This window comes from Tinamus guttatus, unplaced genomic scaffold (assembly GCF_059628265.1).
Source record: "Tinamus guttatus ecotype Peru unplaced genomic scaffold, ASM5962826v1 Tinamus_guttatus_pri_ptg000599l, whole genome shotgun sequence".
Classification (NCBI taxonomy): domain Eukaryota; kingdom Metazoa; phylum Chordata; class Aves; order Tinamiformes; family Tinamidae; genus Tinamus; species Tinamus guttatus.
Window position 1 is genome coordinate 418,729 of NW_028289133.1, and position 26,319 is coordinate 445,047.

The window sequence follows — 26,319 nt, forward strand, 5'->3', positions numbered from 1 at the left end:
AAAAACAATCAATTTTAAAAGCAAAGATCTCTTGCTGGCATGTCTTTCTGCTTACACAGAAGCACTTAATCCCTAACATTCCAACATGGCTACGTGCATTTATTTCAAGGTCACTATGACCTTATATTTACCAAATTCTTAACTGTTTCATATAAAAATCTATGCAGCAACCTCAGCTTTCTTTTTTTTTCCTCCAATCAGCCAAAGCCAATACTTACAGAATACCACCTTTATACTAACTGCATCGCTATTTCATGAAACCAAGGTCATATTTCTCAAGTTTCCCTGAAATTCTCAAGTTCAAGACACTAGTCACCGTCTCTGGTTGGGGGCTCGCTTGCACCTTGGATCCTCTCTCCTCCTCTCCTCCTTTCTTCGCTTCCTGGACTGCTTAGCTTTAGCTCTTCTCTTACGCTTTCTCCTTCTACTTCTTTCATTTTCAGCTTCACTTTCAGATGACGTTTCTGAGGAACTCGATTCACTGGAGGAGGAGGAGTCTGAAGCTTCCGAGTCAGAATATACTCTTCTCTTCTTCTCCAAAACTTAGAAACAAACAACATTTAAGTTTTACAGTGGTATATTGTATGTATATTGTCTATATATACCCAACAGAAGATTGTTGTGGAAAACAAGCCTTTAGTTGTGAACTATATAAATTTCCATCCACAACCTCTGACACGTAAGAAGGTGTACGACTGCACACCCAAAATATTTTTGACACACACCATAGGTTTATAATAATAAATTCAACATCAACATATGTCACAATAATACAAAGAAAGGGTAGTATGATTCTGAAAAAGGTTTTTCCTCCCCTGCTCTTATTTAGCAGCAAAATCACATTATGAGGGTTTTCCTACAATGCACAGATGAGCAAATATCATTCATAGTAACATTTTTTTCTTTTAAGATAGCAATGTCAGTTCCAGAAGGAAGTTTACGAAAAAAAATTAATCTCAGCCTCGGTTGCATGCTTCTTATTGCTAAAACTCTTTGTAGTCTTCTCCTTTTTGCATCCGTGTACTTCTGTATTATTTATTCATTGACTCTTTCTGTAGGAAATAAATAACCCCATTAACTTGGGGGAAAGTCAGATTTGGAGTCAAAAACTCAAATTTGTAACAATCAACCATCTCTGTGACTGACACAGAATTCAAACATATCTAAGAACATTCATTCCCTACGAATTCTTCCATGAAAAAAAGAAATATTAGCTCTAGTAAACCAAAAATACTAGATGAACTTATCATAAACCTTTCTTGAATTTGACTTTTGTGCAGTCTCTAAAGCTGAAGTGTGCCATTTTCTGCTCTACTCTTCCTGAATATGCCACACTAACACAGCATGGATCGAGGAGGACGGGAAGGAGACAGTTAACTTACCATCCTTTGCTGATTTTGTTACAAGCACCCCACAGTCAATAACCCGCACATCTGCATAGGGCCTACTTGCAGTATCAGTTTTCAGATTTTCTATTTGTTCTATTACTTCAAAACCAGAAATCACCAGTCCAAAGACAACATGTACACTGCGGGAAAAAAAATATTTGGAAAATACAAAGGTTGACAATTTTTCTCCAACAAGTTCCTCAGGCTAAAAAACTCGCTATGAACTAGAAACATGCAGCTTCACTGGTATCATCTGGCTCTTGAAATGAATTATACTTTTAAAATACGGTTTTTATCAGTTTTACATTTACAGCTATGTTAGGATTTCATGCAATAGGAAACATGAGTCCTCTCCGGTTCAATTTTAGATAAATATTTGCTGATGTCCATTCTACTTCTCCAGAGAGTCAGGCTAAACAGCTCATCTAACTCATCCTCTACTTTTGATTTACAGGCTGAGAGCAGCAAAAACTAAACAAAAAACTAAACAAAAAACAACAACAACAAAAAAAGGAATGTTAAGATTTAGGACCTATAAAGCTTTTGACAACTTCAGAAAATAAACTATGATTTGAAATATTGACCAAAGAACAAAACAAGCTTTTGTTTTCTATCTGGTTCTACTCTATAAACTTCCAGGGAAATAAGTATTTTGTTCCCCATTCCTGACTACGTTCAGTATGACACATGAAGACTTAGGAACTATCAAATTTTATCAGCATTATAAAAACTCTTACCCATCGAGATGAGGAGCAGGTTTCGTTGTTCTGTTTGACAAACAGCAAGATGACAAGATGATAAAAATAAATAAATAAATAAAATCAGGGATTCAGATGAAGTAAGACAGGAAAATGGCACAGAAAAATAATAAAAAAAAAAGGCAAAGGTAAGAAAAGAGAGTGAAAAAAATCCAGTTACATATATGGCATTAAAAGACTTAAAAATTACATATTTTTAAGCTTTTACATGATACTTAACTTTAGCTAGCTGTGCACACTTGAAAGTTCTACCAAATACCTTTAAATGCATGCAATAATCTCCAAATTAATGTCTTTAAACATTCAAATCTCACTAACATTTCCTTATTCATGGAAGATACGAATTTACAACAGGCATCACCTAGCTATTGGAATTTGAACATTTCTGAAATTACAGAGCCACTAAAAAGCAGTTCTACTAAAATCGACAAAAAAGAACAGGCAACAGTTACAATACACGAGAGCCTTGGTTTGCTTTCCTGCTTTCTTACTCTCCATCTACTTCACTGCCTCCGTGGTTCAGGGTACAAAGCAATCGAGCTGTATTTAACCACCAGGACTACAGCACTTCGGCTCAAAATCCCACGGGATTCCCTAAAGCAGCAGCAGCACCATGTGAGCAGACAGGGTAAGATACTCTACAGTTCTGTGATGAATACAGACTGCTCCTACTGTTTTTTTTTTTTTTTTTTTTTTTTGTCTTCCCACATTTAGCAGTTTCTAGCCTGAAAGGGAAATCCCGGTGCATTACATTAACCTAGCAGAGGTTTTATGAAGCGATGCCAAATTTCTGACTTTAGATCCAAATGCTGAGCATCTATAACTAAATTTAAGATTCAAGTTTATGAAAATAAGGCTATTGCCTGGTACCTTTCTAAATCCTTTTCCAAGGAAGAAGATTACAGAAGGAATGTGTTCTCAGAACTCTCCCCTACATCAATGTTGCGACGGGAACCCTGCTCTATGGACAAATCTTAGGGACAGCAGAATTTGCACTAATCCTGCATATGGGGACAGGGAGAAGGAAATCAAGGTGATGATTGATACTTGGGAGCTGCTTAATAATTTGAAAACAGTTTTTACTCTTCTCCCTGGCTACTGATTCGTCTTTCTAACCTTCTTCCTCCCTTACAAAGGTAACAGAATCTAGACGGTTCACTTGAGTTTGTGACAATACAGACTTGGGAAACTGTAGTACTTTATTATAGCACTGAAAAGCTACTTTTAAGCACATACCTCAACTCTAGTTCTGAGCTATTAGATCACGAAACACTTCAGTGCTGGAATGCATGTCAAAAAGATGGAACCACAAATCAGGAGCGTTTACACCCCTGTTAGTCTCCAAACACCAGAGCTTCCACTTCTGAATATTACAGAGATTCTCTCTAGCTTAGCACAGGGCAAGATAATGTACCAAGACGACATTTTATTTCTCTCTCAATAGTACTCTGTATACTTGCTTTTTCTCTGACCAATACAGCATACTGCTACAAACATATATATATATTTAACTGCTTTTGAATTTCTACAACCAAAAGCTAATTGCATTAGCAACCTGCTGCCAAGGAAACATTTGAAGCAGGCTTAATTATAAAGCTGATTTCAAGTAGTGAAAACAGAAGTGGGTTACTTCAGTGAAGCCAACAGTAAACAAATCTTAGCGTTTAAAATCAGCTGGAAAAAGCAACAGGTTGAACACACAGGTAGGAGCTGTGGTAGCGCAGGCCACATCCGCACGGCACCTGGGCAGGCGCTTGCGTTAGACCAGGCCTCAACGAGCACGGAGAGGGACAGGCAGGAGCATCAGAAGACACTTAGAGACTTCTTCCATTTCGCTGACAATTTGATAGGCAAAAACGGATGGAATTTTCCTCACCGACTTGCTCACGAAACGCAAGCACAAGGACAAGCGCTACCCAAGAGGAAAACCTTCTCCCAGTGCAGGAAAAGGAGTTAGGTGACTCCCTGTGGGAAGCAGGAACCTAACTCCTCATTGAGCTTCTGGAAGTTTCCTCATCTCACGGGTAGGGTTAAAAAATCAGAATTATTCTGCAAACATTTCACCACTTCACAATGTTGTTTTGTGCTCCACCTCTCAACTCTTAAGCTCTTACTTTGATTTCAGAACTTTCTCTGGAGAAAACCTACTTAGGACTTTTGCATTTTAAAAAAACAGTTATGATGAGTTTCTCCCAAGAAATAATATCTATAGATAACTGCCTTAATACAATAACTTTTAGACTTTAAAATATTCAAAGTCTGCTTTATAAACTAATGTATGAGTTAGAGTTACCAAAAGAAAGTTATCTTTATTCTCTCAAGATAAATAGTTTGATGCTGCTGATGAGGAGAGCATCTTTTTTGGTAAAAAAGCAAGTTATTCCCCACCCCCAAGAACCTCAGTCCTAGAAAAAGATTCAATGCATATAACAATATGATCAGAAAGACAAGAAAGATAAAAACAGAAAGAGAAGAAAAGGAAAGGACACAGCCTTAGAGGAATGAGACATTACCTTTGGAGCGCACGATGTAACACTGTTTCTGTAAATTTTACACAAAAATGGCAGAAATAAATTGTAATACATTTTCAGACAAAACTGAGTCTATGTTTTATTAAATACAAATTTTAAATTAATATTAATCAAGTTGTATGCAGAACAAAGATGCCTAAAAGAGGGCTCTAAATTTTCTTTTAAATACAAGGCACTTTGTAAACTACAGTAAGTTTTCCTTAAAAGCAACAAAAAAGGAAGACATAACCTGCTTGCACACCCTGCTACAAAGATAAACCATTAGAAAAGAGAATCCTCCCATTCCCCTCTGAAAGGCTAAAAATCAGCAGAAGTGCTAGAACACACGCACAGCTTGAAGCAAATGAATAACAGATTTCGATGGGATTATTCACGTGCTTGCAGTTACGTGGCTGCTCACTGCTCTCCTGAACCTGTCCTAAGTATATACTTTACAGGAGGGTGTCCAACTGAAACATTTAGATTTAGAAATGAGTTAGAAGTCAGTAAATTCAGCATTTAAGTTCCACAATTATCTAACATCTTGCTTTTATTATGTTTTTTTTTCTAAAAATAACAAAAAGAGGTGCTTTCACTACCAAAGGGAATGCGCACGCACCAAAATCCTTTGGTTTTGTTCTAGTTTCATCCTGAACAGAAGCGCTGTTTCAAAAACACATCATCAGTGAAAGCTTAACTGTATTTATTATGTTGAATATCCCTCTGCCATCTGAGCGGGGAAATGATCCGTTTGTTACTTGTGGCCCATCCAGGCATCCTGCAAATAATTCCGTGCAGATTGTGCTTTTCATGAACATCCCCAAGCCAACAGGAGCGCCTGGTTAACACACCCCACTTCTCATGGCTTCTGGTCACAGATCAAACATCAGCCCCTTTTGTTTGAAATTTTTAGCTCACTTTTCTATAACTGCAACCTGCACAAGAATCAACTCAGAGATACTCTAAATAGAGTGGAAAAAAATCCCATCACTAACTCTTGATTGGAAAAAAATACAGGTTTTAGGACATTGAAAAAGAGAATCATTTCTAATATACTGATAACATTCAGAAAGTCACTTGTAAAACAAAAGCAAAATCCTCACAGTTGATATATCCTTTAGCAGTTCAAAAAGGCTAGTTCATTTAAATTGATCAAGTAGGCATGACACCACACATTTGAAAACACTATCTTTAAGATCAAAAAGACTGTCTACACTTCAGCAAGAAAGCAGTGCTTGAGAGACATATTCAATTGACAATATCCTCAATAGGAGGAAAAAATAAAAGGAAAGAAAAGCTTACGACACCTGCTAAATAGCCTCAATTTAAGTAAAATAGGTTTGAACTCTGGAGCAGGAACTCCACATGTTTGCACTGCTTGGGAGCAAAACTCTAAGACTCTTCCAAGTTGCAACAAGGCTGGATTCTCAGTAAACTAAACAGTTAAATAACAAGGTAAAGAGTAAGTTTATATAGGAAGCTTCTAAATGACAGCAGAGAGGTTGGTTACTCCTCCTTTCCACCTCCTGTCCCATTTTATTTATATTTTGTGCTGCACATTCACATTTCTGCCTTGCTAGGAAGAGCAGCTTGACAGATTTTGACAAGGCTTAAGGGAAGAAGAGTTAACACACATGCAGGCGTTTGTAGGAGCAGCAGGCTCACATATTTTATAATATTTTATATACAGTTTGTAGCATTCTTACAAGAGCATCACTCAGCACAGTAACACAGCCCCTGGACTGGAGCATCCCAGGCTGCACTGATAACTTCTCTGGCTATAAATCTTGCACAGAGGGATATCAGTTGTATTTGCACAGTGATATGGATGCATCCCTCCAGCCCACAATACTACTAAAGCCTTTTACTGTCAAGGCAGGCCTTGAAATAGACAGAAAAAGGAAGATTATCCCAGTGTTCGTCTTGTCAACCTCTACGCTATCCCAGGAATTCAGCATCCATATCAACAAGGGGATGAAACAATTATAAAACTCTGAAGATATTTCAGAAACTTGCTAGATAGCTGAAGGTTCTGAAAAAAACTTAAGAAAGCAGTAACTTAAGAGTGGTGCTATCTAATATAATCAGCTAATTTGTAAACTGGTCCTAGAACACAGACTTATAACAACAAACTTACAATAAAACACTACTGTAAATCCCTGTGTGTACACGAAGTGGAAGGGACACTTCCTAACACTGCTGAAATTACCTTTTCCACCCACTTCTCCAGTGCTGTGTATAAATGCTTTAACAAAAATGTCCATGCCTGAGAAATTCTTGAGGAATCTAAGAAAACTGCAGGTATTTTAGAACTGGCAGATGCTTGTTTACATGGAGAGTGGGGGGGAGCTTCTTTTGCAAAGAAAACTGACCCCTGGGGCTCAAGTTTGATTCTGCTGGACACTGCACAAGACTGGCCTGTACAGTGCCCAGTGTGGTCTGGCAAAGTGAAATATGTTGCCTGTTAAGTTTCTTTAAGCCCAGTTATCCCAAGTATGCTAAGCAGGAAACCTATTTTTGACAGAGGAAGCAAATATATTCTGGATTCTTAACATTATTTGAGCCCCAAATGAACAAATACTATATAAATGTTCATTTTCTACAGATTAAGCACATGTAGAAGGGAGAAATACAGAAGTGTTATCCCTAAAGATAACACTGTATGGGCTATACAAAAAAATGCAAACATCAGTCTGAAATTTAAGATTTCAACTGGAATTCAAATGAACTACTTTTCTTTCTGTAAAATTAATAAAATCAGAGTGTCAATGGTATGAACAAATTTAAAGATTGATAATACCTACTGAAACTTTCATCTAATTTTCAATTTAGGTGTTTGAAGAGTATTTTTCCTACCGATAAACTACTGAATATCTGAGCGTTCTTTGTGAGTGTAAGAAACACAATTTAATTTCAGCCTAGAGTACATGACTAAAGTAAATATATATTTAATAGAAAGAGCTCCATAGATGCGCAGTGTATTCCCTAAAGCAATCAGACAAATGTCAGCAAGCAAGAGTTAACTGCTGCAATATATCATATTTTAAAAATCAAAAACAGTCTGTCTAGATCAAAATTTAGCAGATGGTTCCTGCTTTGAATCTTAAACATCATTCTGCCCAGCTTATGAAGAAAAACCTGAATCCTACTCCTGGAAGGAAAACAAGGAAACAAAGGAAAAACCACCCTTCACACAAGGTGACAAACTCTTGCGCTCTGTTTCATGTATTATCCATCCTTGTGTCTTTACAAATAGAGTTATTAAATGGGAAACTGCCTTTGCAACAGACTCTGTGTGCATATGTATACATATATATACACATACATATGCACACACACATATAATTATATATAACCAGTCAGGGAATAGGCTTCCTTACTACACACTTCTTTTAAGCACAGTTCATTTTGTTGTCGTGTGTAAAATGCAATTTAACATTTAGCAGAACCTTAGGTTGTCTCAGAGCACGGAGAGAGATAGGGCACTGACGTCTTAAATCTAATTAAACAAGCTGAGGCTACCGAGTGTAAGGGGAGAGAGAAAGACATTTGAATTAAATGCAAGACAGAAGGAAAGAAACTTTAGAGCCCTCAAATAACAGCTTCTGGATTGAGGTAACATCATTAAGTTTTCACGTATATTGTTCAGATAAGGTTAAAAATGGAAAATTGTGACAAGAGAATCTAAAGTTAGGTCACCACTACTAAATAGTGAACCAGTGCCTCGCAGAGAGCTTTTTAAACCACTGTTTTGAAGCTACATTGGTGCGTGGCTTTATTTTCAGGTTTACTCTCAGGAAAGAGGCCATTTCAAACCTGGTTTGAAGGTAAGAACAAACAAGCTCTTGAAGTTCATCTCAGGATTTTATCTCTACGGAAAGGCAGAACAGCAGTAATTGCAAAAGCTTTTCTCTCAAGTCTCTGCTCATTTTCCATTTTTAGGACATTCTTTGGGGAGAGATCCAAAAATGTCTCTTATCTGAACTTTCTAATAGGCTGAAGAGCTTTTATCAGGCAAAGAAAATGGTAACGTGTATCAGGGCAATTCACTCCTTTCCTGAGGACAGTGAAGCGCCATTCATTCTTATCCCCCAAGAAAGATGGCAAAGAAATTTTGTATTAAATAGTTAAGCAACTACACTAAAGTTTAATTTTGAAAATCCCCCTGTTATATCACAATGAAATTTCTTCTTAATAAAAGCCCAAAGTTATAAACGTTTTTTCAAATATAAATTGTGAAGCATTAACAGAAAAAAAAAAAGAAAAAACCCACATCCCTTCTTAAAAGGGAATTAAGCTAGATAAATATTCACATAAATATTAGCATATTTAAAATACTAAGAATGAACCTAAAATACAAATGCTTTATCCAACAATCTGAATTGTTTTACCGCTTAATATTTACTCATGATGGACAGTCCTGTGTTTTCTACAGCTTAACATAGAACAGCTAAATAATCTATTCTGCAGAATAGATTTTTTAAAGATAATATAGGAAATTCTACTTTTCAGTACATTATTTTACCCAGTGTTAGTACCCAAAGAATCTATATACCCATCTGAATAGCACCATGTTGTAACACAGAAAAAAACACTTCAGGAAAAAAGTGCTCCAAAAGGAAATAATAATAATAAACAAACATCCCATTCACCCCCCAAAAAGCTCCAGTCACAACCCATTATATTTAAAAAGCACATGCAACACCTTACACAAGCCCTACCATAGGTTTAATGCCTTCAGAACACAAAACCCAGTACCGTAGCTCACACATAACCTGCTCAAATGTGGTTGGTCAAAAAAATAAAATAAAATAAATAAAGGCCAAAGCATCTATTTTCTGGACACTAAGAACATGTTGTAGTGTAGAGTAAAAAACAAAACAAAAAGCAATAAATTAGCAATATGCACAAAGTATTAATTTCTAATGCAAACAAATGCCACAAAGGAACAGTGAGTGATAAGTGATGTTTCCTATCAGAGCTTCCAGTACAGGTAGCTGCTGGACCCTATTTGGGATAAGGGGGTAATATTGTCACAGTCAGTTTAGCAATACCATCTTTCTCATGAACAGCGCTTCTCTGTTGAAGAAAAGCTCAACTGTCACATTGCATCTACTCACATGAAAAATTGGGAACCATTGGTATGTTTCCCTCGGTTTGCCATTGACAAAAGGAACGCTCTGTCATGTTTGAGAATAAAGTTTTCATCTGTTTGAAGAAAAAATATGTTTGTCAGATTTTCCCTGACAAAGATACAAGTGTGATTTTCTTAGTAACACATGGATGCAACAAGGAGAAATTCCTCTGCTTCTAGAGCAACTTGAACATATCGGGGGGAAAGAATTAAAGCTAATCAGATCTCAAAAATTACAGTAGAAACACAGCCATAAGACAGAAAATATACATGATTCCTCCTTAAAGAAATTAGTTCACAGCATTTATAATGAAGAAAATTTAATGCCATTACTAGTTTCTTCAGTAAACATTAGATCCTCATATACTTGAGGTTAAGTCCAGCATTTTCTGAAGCAAAACAAGTTGTCAGACTTTTACTGCCATCCTAAATCAAGACTTAGCATACGTGATACTGTTATTTATACGACATGCACCTTGGGTAAAAGATCTAGTAAAACAGTCACTTCCCTGATGCAGAATGTTAAATGATATCCATCTATCAACTCAAAACCTGCGGTCTCAAAGCATGCAAGAAAAATAGCCCCCCTTCCCCAAGCCTGAACAAGGAAATAAAGAATATATTCTTTCTAATTTTAAAATCACAATTAACTAAAGATTCATTTACTATTACATTAATTTAATAGGGTGTTTGGTCATGCAGCACAATACTAAAGCAAATTTTTTCAAAAAGCTGATTTCTTATAGATAAAAATACTATTTCAGTCATACATAGCCTCCATTTCTAAGATTTCATACCAAAACACAATACTTTATGCATTTACTACCTCGAGTATGTTCTTCAGAAACAAACCTTAATAACTTCTTAAGAAGAGGTTCTGTTAGAGCTGCATTTCACTAAAGGCTAAAATATCCTACATCCAACTACACCTCCATTTTGGGTAAGTTTAATGGCATGCACTTCACCACCCAGAGCTACTTGCAAAACATACATAAGCAGTGGGATGTCATAAATATGGATGATGCGATTAAAAAGAACTGGAATTCTATAGAAACTTCCTGGTTTTTGTAAGAAATAAACTGTACGTTCTTGAAGAATATTGAATACTTTATAATCTCACTATTTTCTTTCCAATACAAGATTGTAGGAAGTTACATGATGTACATCACTTGCAAAGATTTGGTAAATAAAAGTAACTTGTGTGGCATATCATAAACAAAGTGAAATGTTCTCAGAAACAAACACTAAGCATACAAACCTTGAAAGGGGAAGGGGAGGAAAGGGACATTAACAAAAGAAGGAATAACTGTTTAGAATTGGAAATTATGCCAGGATGTTTTCTCAGAATAAGTCATTACCCCTCAGAAAGGTTAGACAGAACTCTTTATTTCTCCAAGCAACACAAATCCATCTACAAACGGACGTTATCAGTCTATATATTTACTAGGGAGGGTACAAGGGAACAGAGTTTCAATTTGTGTTACTGAGCTTTTGTCTCTTACCTTTTCATTTTGCAAAAGACCACATTCTCTATAAACAAAAGAATATGTTGACAGTTTTAGGCAGGAAGATAGGAGTTTATTCATGAATAAAGTTGCCTAACCTCCATGCTGAAAGTCATGTTTAACCAATAATGTTAGCCTTAATTAATTGTCAGTTTAAGTTAAATATTACAAAATAAATTATCTGAAAGTCATGCATATAAAAATAATTTTCATGCAACATTAGTTTCATGCAAAAGGTGATCTATAAGTAGACCTCTTTCCATTAAGTATCTCGGGAATCAAGACTTGTTTATCTCAGAACTGAAACAAGAATCTGTAAAGATTTATTTGCCCTTACCTTTAAAATAGCCACCATAAATAGATTCACCTCCTTTTCCATTACCTATGCATTAAAAAAACATGAATTAAACCTTGCATTTGCTTTGTGAATAAAGCTGTATGTGCTATGCTAACCTTTTATAGCAAACCAGGATATTCTGGCCAGTTAATAATATCTGAGCACATCCCCTTTAAAAGAGACAACCTTTCATTTTATAAATTTGTTAGTCTTGTAAATCCTATTTTAAGCAAACTGCTTGCCTAACAATATTTTCCTGTCGAGTCTGTAAGGCCACGCTGTGCTAGTGATACATTGCATTATCCTGTTGAAATTCAACCCTGAAAATGAACCCTGTCTCATAGTGCCTCTGAGCACCAGAAAGCCTCAAGTGAGGCTCCTAAAGCTGCTGCTCACTGGTACTTGCTAAAGCATCAGCAAAAATACAAAACTAAGTATAACCAACAAGCTTGCCCGGCAGAGAACAAATGAGACACCACCAGATGGGTAAGATAAGCAAGTAACTAACAGATCTTTCAAAGGCCCCTTCTTTTCTTCTCTTTGACTCTAAGATAGACCCCCCAAAATACATTTCATCAGTTACAAGTGTTGAAGTTATCAGTAAAGATCCCAGAGACATTTCAGTAAGGACAAACATTTGAGGGAATGGAGTTAGGCAGAAACATTAGGTTGTGCACATATCACAGGGAAGGAAACAAGAAGAAAGCTCCTAAAAAAATCTAATTTTGCATAAATTATGGATTTTTAGCATTTATGTACTCAAACAGTATAAACAGAATGAGGATTACTAGTGGTGTCTCTACTATGTGAGCAAAAAAAAATGAAGTTGTAAGATTATTGTTTGGATTTTAATTCATAAGTGTTATCAACACAAACTTATTTTTAAGCTTAATTCGTTCTAAACGAGACTTATTTCAGTCAAAACAGCTTGGAATTTCAAAAGTTGACAAATAACGAGAATCTGAGTTATAATTTAAAACAAAGGAAATTATGTCATTTTAATACTTCCATTTTCTAAAAATCACACTATAACTTCATAGATGAATATTTCTGTTCCAAGCTACTACAGTTTTAAAGAATGTATTTTACCTTCACTGAAGTCCCCACCCTGAATCATGAAGTTTTTAACCACACGATGGAATGTGGTGCCTTTGTAATACAGCTTTTTTCCGGTTGTTTTTCCGATTCCTTTTTCACCTGCAAGAAGTATAAACAAAATGAATCTACAGATCATCACCAGACAGATTCCAAGGATTTACCTAGTGCTAAGGAAAGAGAGAGCCATCAAAACAAGTCAGGTAAATGCTAACAGATAAAAACGGTCCAACTTTTTGCTTTTTCACCTCCCATTAACAACGGAAACTTTGCAAAGGACACCTCAAACGTGCAGAATTGAAAACTACATTTCCTTCAAAAGATCTTCCCCCTTACCCAAAAAGCAGGGGGAGTTATGAGCTCGTTAATGAGTTGTTAACCAACTCATAACATTCACAAGAAAACCTGGACTCATGAGAATGCCTTATTTCTCTGCATGCCAGCCCATGCAGTGTGTCCTGTACCAACCATTCCTCATAATCTCAGAAAACCTGCACAGAACAGATTCCCCTCTCTGAAAGGAGGGGAAGTACACTTAATGCACTGAGGAGAAAGCCTCACAAAAAGAATGTTTAAGATCAGTGTTTCGATTCTGTCAAAATCTAAATAGAAAAATGATGGCACAGACTAGTAGAATAGAACAGGGGAGCTGGACAATCAAAGCGCTGGGCATGGAAGAACCATTCCGAAACTAATGAAAGAAAATGACAGAAAGCCAAATGCTGAGCTGGTACCAGGGCTATTCTTACTCGGCAGCAGGAGCCTCATCAGGCCACAGCGCTCGCTACAGTCCCTTTGGAGCCTGAGGTTTCCTCAGAAGTGACAAACACTGAACAGACTGCAGCAGCGGTTCCAACCTCCTGGCGATTGTTGAGAAAGACATCCCAGAGCCTCAAGCTTCAGTACCATCTCTTCCAAAATTCAAGAAAAAAATAAAATATATATATAAAAAATATATATAGTGCACTTGGCACACGGAGGGTAGAAGCCCCACTTAGTGGGTTGGTTTGAGGGATTAACGTGGACCCCAGATGCAGGGAACATTTGCAGGAGTCACTGCATCCAGCTTCTAAAAGGGTGCTTCACAGCACAGCAATCCCGAGCAGCAGCACCCGTGCTCTGCAGCAGCTTAAACCCCACACGAGCCACGACAGGAGACACTGCAAGGAGACAGCACAACCCAGCAGGCATTGCAGAGTCTTGGCTTCATCCCATGACCGACTATGACCCGGGCATCTGCAGCTCGGTTAGAAAACATATAATCAGTTCTGTTATGTAACACGAGGTGCACTCAGAAGTCTACACATACTAGTTACTCAGAGCCAACTCAGCCCTCTCCTGCCCTTTGTTGTCTCTCCACTCAAAACTCACGAAGAGCCAAAGCACCCCAAATTTCCCATTTCAAACAGCATAGAGCTGCTATAAGGAAGGCATAGTTCCTAAATCCAAGGCCACTCATGGGACTGCATTTATGTCTAAAAGCCTTCAGCTGCAGACTGTAACTTATTCTCCATACCCATAACCCGTGCTGACTGCAGCTTCATTCTCCACAGAAGCTATCCAAGAAAATCTAGGTGTTACAGGGCTGAACATTCCACCCAAATACGTATCTCTGGTGCACACTGGGTTACTTTGGCAACATTGCCATTACTTCTAGACTAACTAGGGTCTCTGGCTGAGAATATACAAGGAAGCTCCTGAGAAAGCACCAAAGAGCAGAAGAGCCTGTGTTTACCTGACAGGTGGACTGACTGAAGGGTCTGTGATGGCTCTACATATGCCAGTTTAAGTCCAGATGTTTTAATTTAAATGCAAGAAGCATCTTGCTGTCAAGGCAGACAGTGTTCTTTCACAGGAGCCAGGTCTATTTCTGACAACAATGTCAGGCAGCAGAAAGGCAGCCAGAATCACCCTGTCCTCCTCCATCTGTTTCTGACAAAAACATAACCCTGGTTTGCCTCACATAGACTACAGAGAGAGCAGCAGGCATGAAGAAAGTACTCCAGCCCTTCTCTTGGGGCATATCCCTTGCCCTGAGAGAAGCAAAAACTCACTTGACAATGACAAGATGGAAGTAGAAAGCCCAAATAAAGTTTTTGAGGACTGTAACAGCATGAGTGGGGACACATGGTGCCAGGCAGCAACGATGCCTTTATAAACTCCAATGCAAGTGCGGGCTCGTATGTCTGTATGCAAAAAGATGATAGATTGGTCTAGCAGGCAGAATCCTGAATTTTAGTAGCATGAAAATGCAAAATTCCCACAGTTTGCTGGCAAGGTATTCAGTTACTTAGACTTCATGGTCCAGAATAATGGGATAGTGTCCCCTTTCTATTATTAACTGTACACGTAGACACATGTAGCCCTGGTCTATAACAACTGCAGAATGTCGTCTCCAGGAAAAGATGCTGTAATGAATAAACCTCCAGTGATCCAAAGCCTTCCTGCAAAGATGAAGAGATAAGGCCAAAGTTACACCTGACAGAAACCACTTCCACCAGGGCTATATTCCTAATAGGAACCTTGGAACAGGAACTTGGAACAAGAACCTTGGAATAGGAACAGGACCTTGCTGCAATAGGAAGAGTGAGAAGAGCCTCACTCTCAAAAGTGACTCATTTGGCCTTCGAAGACATTTTATCAGCCAATAACTCTGAAAATGAAGATAACCCTTCACAACTCGAAGTTCTGGTGGCCTGAGGCCAAAGCAACCTTACCAGTAGATGCTCATCTTCCTCCAACACAACTGCTGCTCTTCGAAAGACAGGATTAGTCACATAATTTAAGTGGAAACAGAGGTAGCAGTCTAACTGGAACACCCACACCAGCTCACAAGGAAACTATGCACCAAACTACTGCGTGGACAGCATGGATGACCCCAAGGCTGCCCTGCACCACAGCTCACATTCATGCCATCACACAGCAGAGTCCAGCCTGAGGGCTTAGGTGGTAGAAATACTGACAGTACAAGGCAGGAGGGCAGGAAAAATAGCACGTACGATGCAGATAAATTAGCAGTAAAAGCTGTGCTGAGAAAAAAAAAAAAAAACAACACTGTCAAAGAGAAGTAGAAATGGAACAGCTGACAGGCGGGGGCTAAGGGAAACAAAAACTGCACTACAGACACAAAGAGTGCAAACAAGGAAAGAATTAATGTTAGTCATGTGATGCAAACCTTTAGCTTTGCGGTTTTGAATCCAAGCTTGGGGACTAGTGTCATAGAGAAACATAGCTTCTATAAGCAAAAGAAATGAACCTTGTTCTCCGAAATATTCCATTCACCAGGCTCCTTTACACGTGTCTTCCCCCCCGACACACACTTCAGATTTAGTTTTTTTTTTTTTTTTTTTTTTTAAGCAAAGTTTCAAAGGCATTTCTCGAATCACAGTACTGTTACATGATTCCATAGCAGCAAACACAGGAATTAAAGGAATGTTTCAAGCAGCTCTTTTAGTCTGATCTCAACAGCAGGTAAAATGTCAGGAAAACATTTTAAAGAAAGCAAAAGCAAGAGACTTTCCAGCTAAAAAGTTGAGTGCAACCCTTACAGCCTGCCATAGAACAGAATTCAAAAACAGGGATGCACGAGCTCCATGAGCTCATAGTATTATAAGGATCTAATTCTTAGCACTGATATCTAGGACACACCACACTCTGGGATCTGAGCACTGAGGGGATAAAATCTTCAAGAAACCATTAAGGATAGTGTCAAGATAATTGTTTCACCCAGTTCAGCTGAAAGCTGCTCACAAAAGCCAGATGTGAAAATGCTGCCTGAATGGTCTGGCTGGAGAGTGTTTTATTTATCAGGAAACACAAGAGTTTGTCGGTGCAAATGATTTAAGGCAAATTACAAGTCCTCAAGCATTCACGTACATGGGACAGGTCATCGAGAGACATGAAATGCATTCTTTGCATTACAAATAAGAGCATAATTCATAATGGCCTAATAAAGGCTCAACATCAGCTTACAATTGCAAAATCTCTTAGGAATAGGTTGGACCAAAAAGCATCAAACCACCCAGAGGATTTATCCATCATACTCAGTCCTTCATCTCACTAAAAATGAAAAAGTTTTCTCCTCAGATTTAATGGGATCTTTTTCCCTCTGACCACTGTGTAGCACTTCTGTGAATCTGCATCAGTTTGAATACTCTTTCCCTAAATAAGGGCAATAAAATTTTTATGTAGTATCCCAACCCAAATGTCACCATTGTATTATACACTGACATTAATATTTTCTGCCTCTCCTGATAAAATCCCAAGGTCCTAGCTTTGTTTTAATCAGAAAATTATCAATATTATATTATTCTGCTGCTACTATCATAAATGAACAATTGTAACAGTGTATTTCAATTTAAGAGTACTACTTACCCGAGCACAAGCAAAGGAAATTTTTGCAAGTCTTCGGACATATATCTGAGAAGAGCTGAAACATAATTCGACCAACTAGAATTAAAAAGAAAAAAAAAAGTTGCCTAACTCTTTGTAATCAGAGAAGCAAATTAACCTATAAACAAGCCAGCATGCTTTGAATATATAATTTTCTTAGAAAAAATATTTTACCAAGCAGAATCAGGCATCTCAAACATGAATATATTAAAATAACTGGAACAAAAGAACAATAGCATGATTGTCAAAAACAAAGATTAAGCAACTTCATCATATGTAATTTATGGAAAATTAAAATCTTCATTTTTAGATAAATTGAATCCTAATGATTGAATTCAGCTTGGAAAGCAAAAACGGTTTAATACTTTAGCATGTCAATTTACTAATTTTTTTTTTAAAAAAGAAAATGATCCATGATAGATATAGGTCTTCATAGAGTTATAGGATTTTTTTTTTAAAAAAAAGAGGTATCATATGTATAAAAATTGTTAGTAATTACATGTCTGCAGTGTTGTATCTGATCATTACATAATGAATTCAACTGACTTGGCATCATACCATGCCAAGGATTAGATATGAAACGGAGTTCTTGCCTTTTGCTAAATATATGGCACAGCATATTAGCATATTTATTTCCTAAATATAAGCACAAAATGTAACAGATGAATCAAACAGGAGAAATTAAGAACAGGTGGGACAATGCTGGCAATTTCAGGATTATTGCTCTACTTGTCCAAAAGTATGAGCCAAAAGCTACTTCTCCATGCAAAGTGAAGAGAGTAACTCCCACTCAAAACAGTTACTCCCATACGATGGACAGTACTTAGGCTGCATACAGAATCACAGAATACCATTGAAAACTATTAAAATACTACTGAAGTGATTTCATTTAGAGAAAAATATCTTAGAACTCTTGCATATTTTTTGTTTTCCAAGACAGTAGGAAATAGATTTCTAAGCAAACTAAAAACTAAAAAGTCAGAAACATGAACATTAAGAAATTCAAGACCAGTTAAAAAAAAAATAGTTTATTACCCTTGCAGATTGTGGAATAAGAAGGCATAAAAGCTATACTGTTGGCCGTCATTCCAAGGAGTTTACTGGTAATAATCTATTAATGAGTACCACCCTCTAGTGGTATACCCTGGAAACATTTCAAGTTAATTATCAGAAAGTTAACTGCTTCCCATAAAGGAAAGTCAAGTCCAAATATAGTCAACTTCCAAGGAGGTGAACTATTGGTTCAGAAAGTTAGTGGAGAAATGAGAAATAAAGACCCCCACCCTTCTGTATTCTTAGACAAAAAAAAAAACAAACAGAAAAACCCTCACTCAAAATAATACCTTTAGTTGTAGAAAAGTCTAATTGCATTCATCTGAGGATTAGTTATTACAGCAGAAAAATCTCAAGAAAGTGCACGTGGACCGACTTCAAAGAATGGGCAAACTTGCATTTGTTATGTAAAATACAATATCTTCCAGAAAAGCAACAATAACAACAAAGCATCACTATCCTCATTTTGCAAACATTTAGAAAAATAAGGATCAGTGGTTGATTTTACAAGATGAAAAAACTGCCAAATAACAATAAGTTTACTGCCTACAGGCTCCAGGGGAAGGAGGCTGCATTTTATTTTCTCAGACAAACTATGAAAGCTTCAATTCCAAGTCAATGTGCTGGGTAATACCCTTTGTATGTAGGCCAGTAAGAGCTGGAAAAAGACTTGCATCACTTTTAAAAACATCTTGCAATTGTTAGTCCCTATTAGCTTGACAAATCAGTGCCGGTTATGAAACTCAACTTCTAGCTTAAAAACAAACACGCACAAGTTGCAGAGCGCCGACACAAGCAGCATTTCTGTTTCATGCTATCCACGTGGGCTGGGACGTACACTACTTGCTTATTGTATAGTGTGACACAGAAGGTGAGATAAAACAGAGCTTACTGAAGCATAAAACCTCTCTGCAAAGGCCAAGCTGTATTGTTGCTTATAACCCAACAGAGGCAGTATGAATTGCTTCCTTCCTTCAAGGTTACAGGAGTTTAAGAGTCCGATTTTGACTTTTCAGTCCATCTACAACCAGGCAAAAGCTCTTTCCTGCTGAAGTCCATGCAAGTCATTTCACCCAAGACTTCTAAATCAGCGTGCACAGTTCTCCAAAGTGACACCACCTCTTACATCTTCTGTTGGAAGAACTTCGATGCAGCTTGAAGTTCATGGAAATTTTACGGCAGAGCATAAAAAAGGCATTCCTAAGATACTGTGATCTCAATAGTACTTTCTGTAGTGTTTTGCTGATAACGTCTGCAGCTTGTCACATCTTCTGAACTCCTACAAACTTGGCTTATGACACTTATCCATCATCAAATGACTATATCACAGCACACCCAGTTTCAGATAAGGAAGTCTCTCCTCCACATAACCTGGAGTGCTGCTCATCCTGTTATATCTAACTATATAAAATGTTGCAGTTTGCTGGTAATACACAAACCACATACCCAGTATCCATCTGGTGGGTTACTATCTGTAGTTTAGATAAACTGCAGGAACATTATTAAGTAGAAGGCTATATTTTTCTATTGATAAAGTCAATTAAATGTGCCAAGAAAAGATCAAACATTTTCAAACTCAAAAAAGCCCCCAAACCAGGTAAGTGCACATAAAATGACTGCTATTAATTTAAGCAGACCTTTAATAGATTTTTTTTGTGTTAAAACCAATGAATCTTTCTCTCATCTAGAAAAGAAACATCCATTTTAAAACTGGAGTTCATAGCCAAATAACTGAGATATTTACTGACATAACGTGGGTTAAAGTTTTTTTGAATTTGAAATGCTTGAAATTTGAATTGGAAACATTTGAAGTTTCCTCAGACCTAAATGCTCCTCTCCATAGTGCCTTATTCTCTGAAGTGCTTCACCTCCACTTAATTTCTTCTGCTTCTCTTCCCCAGTGCAAAGCTTAAATCACCCAAATACAGAACAAAATTTTCCACAACTAAGTGTTAAGACCTGAATACTAAAATAAAGTCAATGTTCGCTAAAAAAAAAAAGATTGCTCAAGTTAAATTAATCATAAACCTTACGTATAGTTAACCTTACGTAAACCTTACGTATAGTTAATATATATATACATACTATACAGTGTGTATATATAATCAGTATACTGTACACACTACATCAGTACACTAATTCGTACACTATATCAATAATTTTTATAGTACATTAGTGTACTTTTTATGATAGCCAGCACCACAGAAATGAAGGCAATCATAACTTGTGTTTATTAATCATTAAAAATACACTGAGTATTATATTATATTCATTCTGTATTTTTGCATAAAAATCAGAGTAAGTGACCAAGAAGTATTCAAGTTATTAAGTAGAGCAAATATGGCACAAGGTCTAGGATATTTTGAAACCAAAACTTAATGATTTCATAAAGTGCTACCTGCAGCTAATGAAGTGCACCAGTTCTAGAAACCAGATGGCACAATGACCAGACATAAGCAAACTCCAGAGTCTCATTCCACAAGCCGAAAAACAAAAGCATTTTTTTTCATTTTTGAAAGTCCAAACAACATCCAACCTGCAGAAGAATTAGAACCTGATTCAAATTAAGTTACAAAAAATCACGGTAGAAATATCCACATTATATCATAACAAGCACAGTTATCAGCAAAGTCTGGTATATTAAAATCTGATTTAAAATCCTTATCGAGTGACTTACGCCCAATTTAGCTCAACTGCTTGAAGCAAAACTGGACATAAACATGTATTCCTTGACCATATTTTACACATAATGCAAACTCTTTCACTAGATTATGTTTAGATCATGAAGGAATCAAATTTCAGACAGACACTCCCAGAATAAGACCAATTCCAATTAAAACTAGAGAACTTAAGTAAATTAATTTTAAGTTCATTTTTGTCTTCTCCCAATTTCTTAGCGCAAACCAGGTAGGAAGAGACTGCTGCCTTTCTTCCAATATTTCATGAGGAACACCATGCTGAATAACAAAGCAGAGATTCCAGCCGCTAAGACAGTGATACGCATCATGTACAGACATACCAGGAAGGCTGCCAGATGCCCAAAGGCTTAGATAAATTTGCATACTAGTTTAAATAACACTTTGTTAAAACAAACATTTTCAATCTTATGCATTTATTTATCCCTAAATTTGTGAAACGTTGGAATAAGTTATGCAAATTTTAGAATACTTCTTTAGAGTAGAAATGTGGCACAGTTTTCAGAAAATAAACGCTCACAGTGGATAAGATTTAAAACATCAGTTGAAACAATGGATGTTACAATTTCTCTAAGCAGGAATCTACAGAAAGTTCTGACACATTACCACTTTCTTAATGCTTCTTTATCCTAACTTACATTCCGTACAGTCAAAGCCTCCATAAATTTCTTCCTTTCACAGTGCTCTGCTAACTCGAGTTCTTCAGTGATCTACACAACCATCACCTCATTTTCATTATTGCTTGCAACTCAGGTTCACTGCCTTCCGAGAAACGCAAGCAGGAAACTACGTTTTGTCTTCTCTAGTAGCTTATCAGGCTTAGTCTCTCATTTGCTAATCCACAATTTGTTTTAGACATGAAGGTAAATCTTCAAACTATTGAATTCCACACTGACGACTGATCATTCTGTATAGCATAAATAACAATTTTGTACTAGGACACCTTAAATGAGAAATGGAGAGATCTCGGGGAGATCGCATCTCCCACACGTTCTCCAGGGGGGTCTCTGACTCGTTGCACTGCGCTCAAATGATCTACTGTTTGGTTCACTGCCTGAGTCAACGCGCTTTACTCCTTGCAAATCTACAACACTAAAGGGCTAAAAGTTAACGGGAAGCCAGTTCCAGATAGTTTCTATGTTCCTGAAGGATAACAAAGACCCCATAATAAATTTACCTCCCTGGTTCTCTTAATGCAGACGTACTAATATTGTAACTGGTCCAGCATTGCTTCTTTCACTTAAATTCATAGCTCTGGCAGCCTAAATCTCCAAATATGACAAGCTTCAGACAATCGAGACCAGGAGAAGTAATGATAAAAAAAAAAAAAAAATCCCAATGGATTGAAAAGGAGAGGGACACTATTCAAGGAAGAAGAGAAACTGAATCAGAAGGAAAAATGACAACAATTACTAAAAAAAAATGCTTATTAAAAAAAAAAGGAAAAAAAAGAGAAAATAAGGAAAAAAAAATCACTGGTAGACAGGCATGAGGCACAGCAAAAAAATGAGTAAATTCTAAGATTTTAAACACGTTCGCATAAACAAAGCCAGTCAGCTTTGCCAGCACAATCGGGGTGGGAAGAAAATGAAGCTTTTTTTCTTTAAATAGCCACATAAATTACTACAGCAACAGACGCTCTATTTGACTTACTACTCAGACATCAATTCCTTAGGTGCTATGATAATTAGAACACAATTCACATGAGCTGTCTGCAGAGTCAAGGCATTACTAGGCGTCTAGTGACTGTCATCAAATTGGCATCTTGCTACCATAAATAGTTTGCTCTTACCCGCAAGTGGTATGTGTCCCAATCCATTACTGTAAAACAGAACAAAACACTAAAACAAGGGAAAGTAGCTCTCTATGCTAGTAGTTTCTCCCTCCCAAAGCTGACTCTTGATTTATTTTCTATTTATCCCTTAAAAAAATACCAGCCGCAATTTGTGCTCATAAAAATGCTTAACAAAGAGCTTATTGAAGTTACCTAAATTTCAAGTTACACTGAAGAACGCTGATAAAAAACCTACAGAGTTCATTACCCAGCAAGAACCATGTATCAGGGGGCATCAAGTTTTACTTCATCATTCTGTAGATAAAATTAAATGTTTCTGAAATCACGACCTAAGCTACAGCATAAATACTGTATTTTGTACAGCACAACAGATCTGGTCTCACAGGGAAACTAATTCAAACTCTGCATTCCCCTTTACACACACACACTTTGCAGTTCCTTCTATGTGCACTGTTTCCTTATTTCCAATTGCTACAGGCATGAATTCAACCAACGGGCAAACAAAATCTCTACAGTGAAACAGAATTAAGTTGTGAGCTACGCGGTGCAACGTTTTTGGATTTTAAGCAATCAAAAATAAGTGTCCGAATGACAACGTTTTGTATTTTATGGGCAAAAAGATGTCTCTGTTGTAAGAGACGGCTCCTCTTACTCTCTGGGGAGAAGCTATCTGAGCTCCTCAGCGCAGGCAGGCAGAGTGGCAATTCCTTGGCTAGCAGCAACATGCAGCTTAGTTGCCTTCCCAGTGTCTCCACAGTCAATAAAGATGAACAAGCAGATTGGCCAACTGTGTTAAAGGCACATCAGTAAAATGTTAATGCTAACTTTTAAAGTGTAAGCAGCTTTCCAATTTCCACTGTTATCAGTATGGATCTCTCCAAGTTAATGCTTTATCTCATCTGTAAGCACTGATGTGCCACTCACACTTGATTCAGATTTTAAAGGTCATTTTGTAGCCAAAAGGGTAATATTTAAGCTTTAATATATTTTACCTTATGTTTTGAGACGTAACTCCAGACTAAATTAATGATGGACATTAGCATACAATAGAACTACACTATAGTCCTGATACCAGCATTTTATAAATTGATGTGTTTTCCTGTGAAAGTTCAACAGGTAGGGAGGGATTCTTCAGAGTCAAAACAAAACAACAGACTAAAGATTAAAAGCCAATGAGATAGAAGAGATGATTAGCTCAAACTAGGCCACAAATCAATTTAATTGAATTTACTTTTGAACCAGAAACCTGCCTACCCCAAAGCATCCGATTTTGTTTTTAATAGTCTAAAGCCATAATAAGCCTGAATTTAAAATTACAAGACATGTTAATGTTACATGAAAAGCTACATTTTTCTCCTCCTAAACAGTATTCAAAAAAAGCACCGTGAAATACCTCAAAAAGAAGCAGCAAAAACCAAAAGTCAGTTATGCTGTATCAGGCTACTGAGGTTGGAATTAAATCTTTTTTGAATTTCTGATGAAATGAAGGAGCAAATCAAAGGACTAGAAGTTGCATCTGAATGCAACCGAGTTTTGAAAATGCTGATATAAACTCTTATTCCAAAGACTTTCCCAGAAACTATACAGCAGAAAATGAAAGTGAAAGCATAATGAAGCCATTCACAACTATTCTTTTGAGAGAGACAAATAACAGTGATATAAAGTGCTGAATACATTTTTGGCAGTCACACAAATGGATTGCTTCTTGTTCAAAATTACAGTGAAGTTTATCTGCACAATCATTTTTACAGTTTGGCAAAAACAAAAATAAGGAGTGAAACTGCAATGGGAATTAAGTAGCTGGTCTCTGGGATTAAAACTCAGTCTACCACCTAATGGTGATTACACTTCCCATATGGAAAATAAGAGGCAAAGATTTTTTTCCTTTAAAGCAGGCCACCTGGCCTCTTTATTTTCAGTCAGAAGACTCATTTTAAGCAGGAGGAGCAGATTTGTACCAGATGAGCTCCTGAGGTCCTCTTTCCTATTCAATTACTCTAAAAAAACACTTCTGGCATTGTTGCCTCCAGTTCCTCGTAACTCGCCCCAGTCCTCTTTAACTGTAAACTTGCAACACATAATATTGCAACCAGACAATTTAATACACAATACTTTTTTTTTTTTTTTTTTAGTGCTCCCAACCGCATTCATTAGCTTTTCTGAACCCCCTATTCAGGGAGGCAATTAAAAACTGATCTCAAGAGGAAACAAAAGCATGCAGTATCCCAGCCAACATCAAGTTATAAAGGGCATCGAGCTAATAAGTGCGTTAACTCAGAAATAAAAAAGAAAAATACGTATACGTATAGGAATCAAGGGCCAAGTGAACTACAGAAAGCGGAGCTAATTGACAAGAGAAGCCCATTAGGCGACGGGAGGGAGGGCAAGGGGCCAAGCTCACCTGGCTCCCGGTTGATCTCGATGTCGAAGAAGCACTGAGGCCGGTCCTGCACCCCCATGGTGCCCCCTCAGCGCCTGGGCACGGGGGAAGCACAAAACACTCAGCACAGGCCAAAGAGACGGGTTGAAACCACCGCATTCCCCGCCTCGCCCTCCCCAAAACCCACCGGATTTCCCACCCGAACCGAGCGGGGTGAAACTACCAACACCGGGGTGTTTTAGGGAGGAAAAATGGGGGGGTAGGGGAAGAAGAAAGGTAGCACTCACCCTCAGCTTTGTAACATAAAATATATACAAAAAAAAGGGGAGGGGGATTGGCGAGGAACTATATATATATATATATATATATTTAATGCATATGCCTTCTCTCTCCAAAGCGGGGCTTTCCCTCCCACCGGTGGCCAAACACTATGGGGTAAAGGAATATGTTAAGCATACTAATAAAACACCCCGCTGCTGCCCCCAGAGGCTCCCCCGACGCCGCGCTGCCTCTGCCCGGCCCCCGGGGACCGGCGACACCCCCGAAGCTTGGCTGCAACCGCGAGTGCCCTCCCCGGGGACAACTGCGCTCTTTAATTAAAGCGATAAATACGCGGGGAGGAGAAGGGGGCGACGGTCAGCGCTCCCGCCGGGGCCGCGGCCTCACCTGGCAGCTCGTGCGCTTTGTTCGCCCTCCTTCCCCGCGGAACCCCGCGCGCCGCCGCCCGCCCTCTCCCCTCCTCCGCCCCGCGAGGCGGCGCCGCCGGCCGCGGGCGCCATTAACCGCCCCGTCCTCCTTCCCGCCCGCCCCGCCCCATCCGCCAACGGCCGCCGCCTCGCGGCCAACGGTCACGCGCGCCGTGAGGCGAAAGCGGCGCGAGGGGAGCGCGGCGGCACCTTTGGGGACGCCCACGCGAGGGGCTGGCGCCGACAGGGAGCCCCGGCCCCGGCTGCAGCTCGAGCCGCCTCCGTGCTCAGCGCCCGCTCGCCATGGCGGCAGCGGGAAGGGACTCGCTGCAGCGAGCGGCGCCGGGAGGAGCCAGCGTGTCGCCCTGTCCCTCTGGAAAGGGAGCGGCTGGCTCCGCTTTTCTCTTCCTGAAAGCCCAGGCGGTTTCACGGGGGTTTCTCTCTGGTTTGAGTGGGGGAATATTGTGGTGAACACAAACGCGGCGTGTTTTCTGTTGGAGAATGTTTACCACGGTGTGTTCTCCAGCGCTTAGCTTTGATTTGTATACATACACATACAAATATATATATTTTTTCTTTCAGAAGGAAAA

The 26,319-nt window shown here is 38.3% G+C and overlaps 1 protein-coding gene across 3 annotated transcripts in view; it reads right to left on the reverse strand.

Annotated features, from left to right (window-relative positions):
- The window catches only part of NKTR (natural killer cell triggering receptor), a 36,469-nt gene extending 10,735 nt beyond the window's left edge, over positions 1–25,734 (reverse strand). Inside the window, exons 1-9 of one of the 3 annotated variants that reach the window (XM_088534776.1) lie at positions 25,710–25,734; positions 25,065–25,138; positions 17,102–17,176; positions 12,722–12,829; positions 11,633–11,677; positions 9,777–9,864; positions 2,126–2,155; positions 1,383–1,528; positions 317–542 (exon numbers count right to left, since the gene is read on the reverse strand). In XM_088534776.1, the coding sequence (XP_088390902.1) occupies positions 317–542; positions 1,383–1,528; positions 2,126–2,155; positions 9,777–9,864; positions 11,633–11,677; positions 12,722–12,829; positions 17,102–17,176; positions 25,065–25,122 (776 nt within the window). In that variant the 5' untranslated portion in view covers positions 25,123–25,138; positions 25,710–25,734. Of the gene's footprint in view, positions 1–316; positions 543–1,382; positions 1,529–2,125; positions 2,156–4,659; positions 4,725–9,776; positions 9,865–11,292; positions 11,321–11,632; positions 11,678–12,721; positions 12,830–17,101; positions 17,177–25,064; positions 25,139–25,709 lie in introns of those variants that run through there. The other 2 variants (XM_088534777.1, XM_088534778.1) reach the window with 2 other exon arrangements.
- Positions 25,735–26,319: the final 585 nt, after the last annotated feature.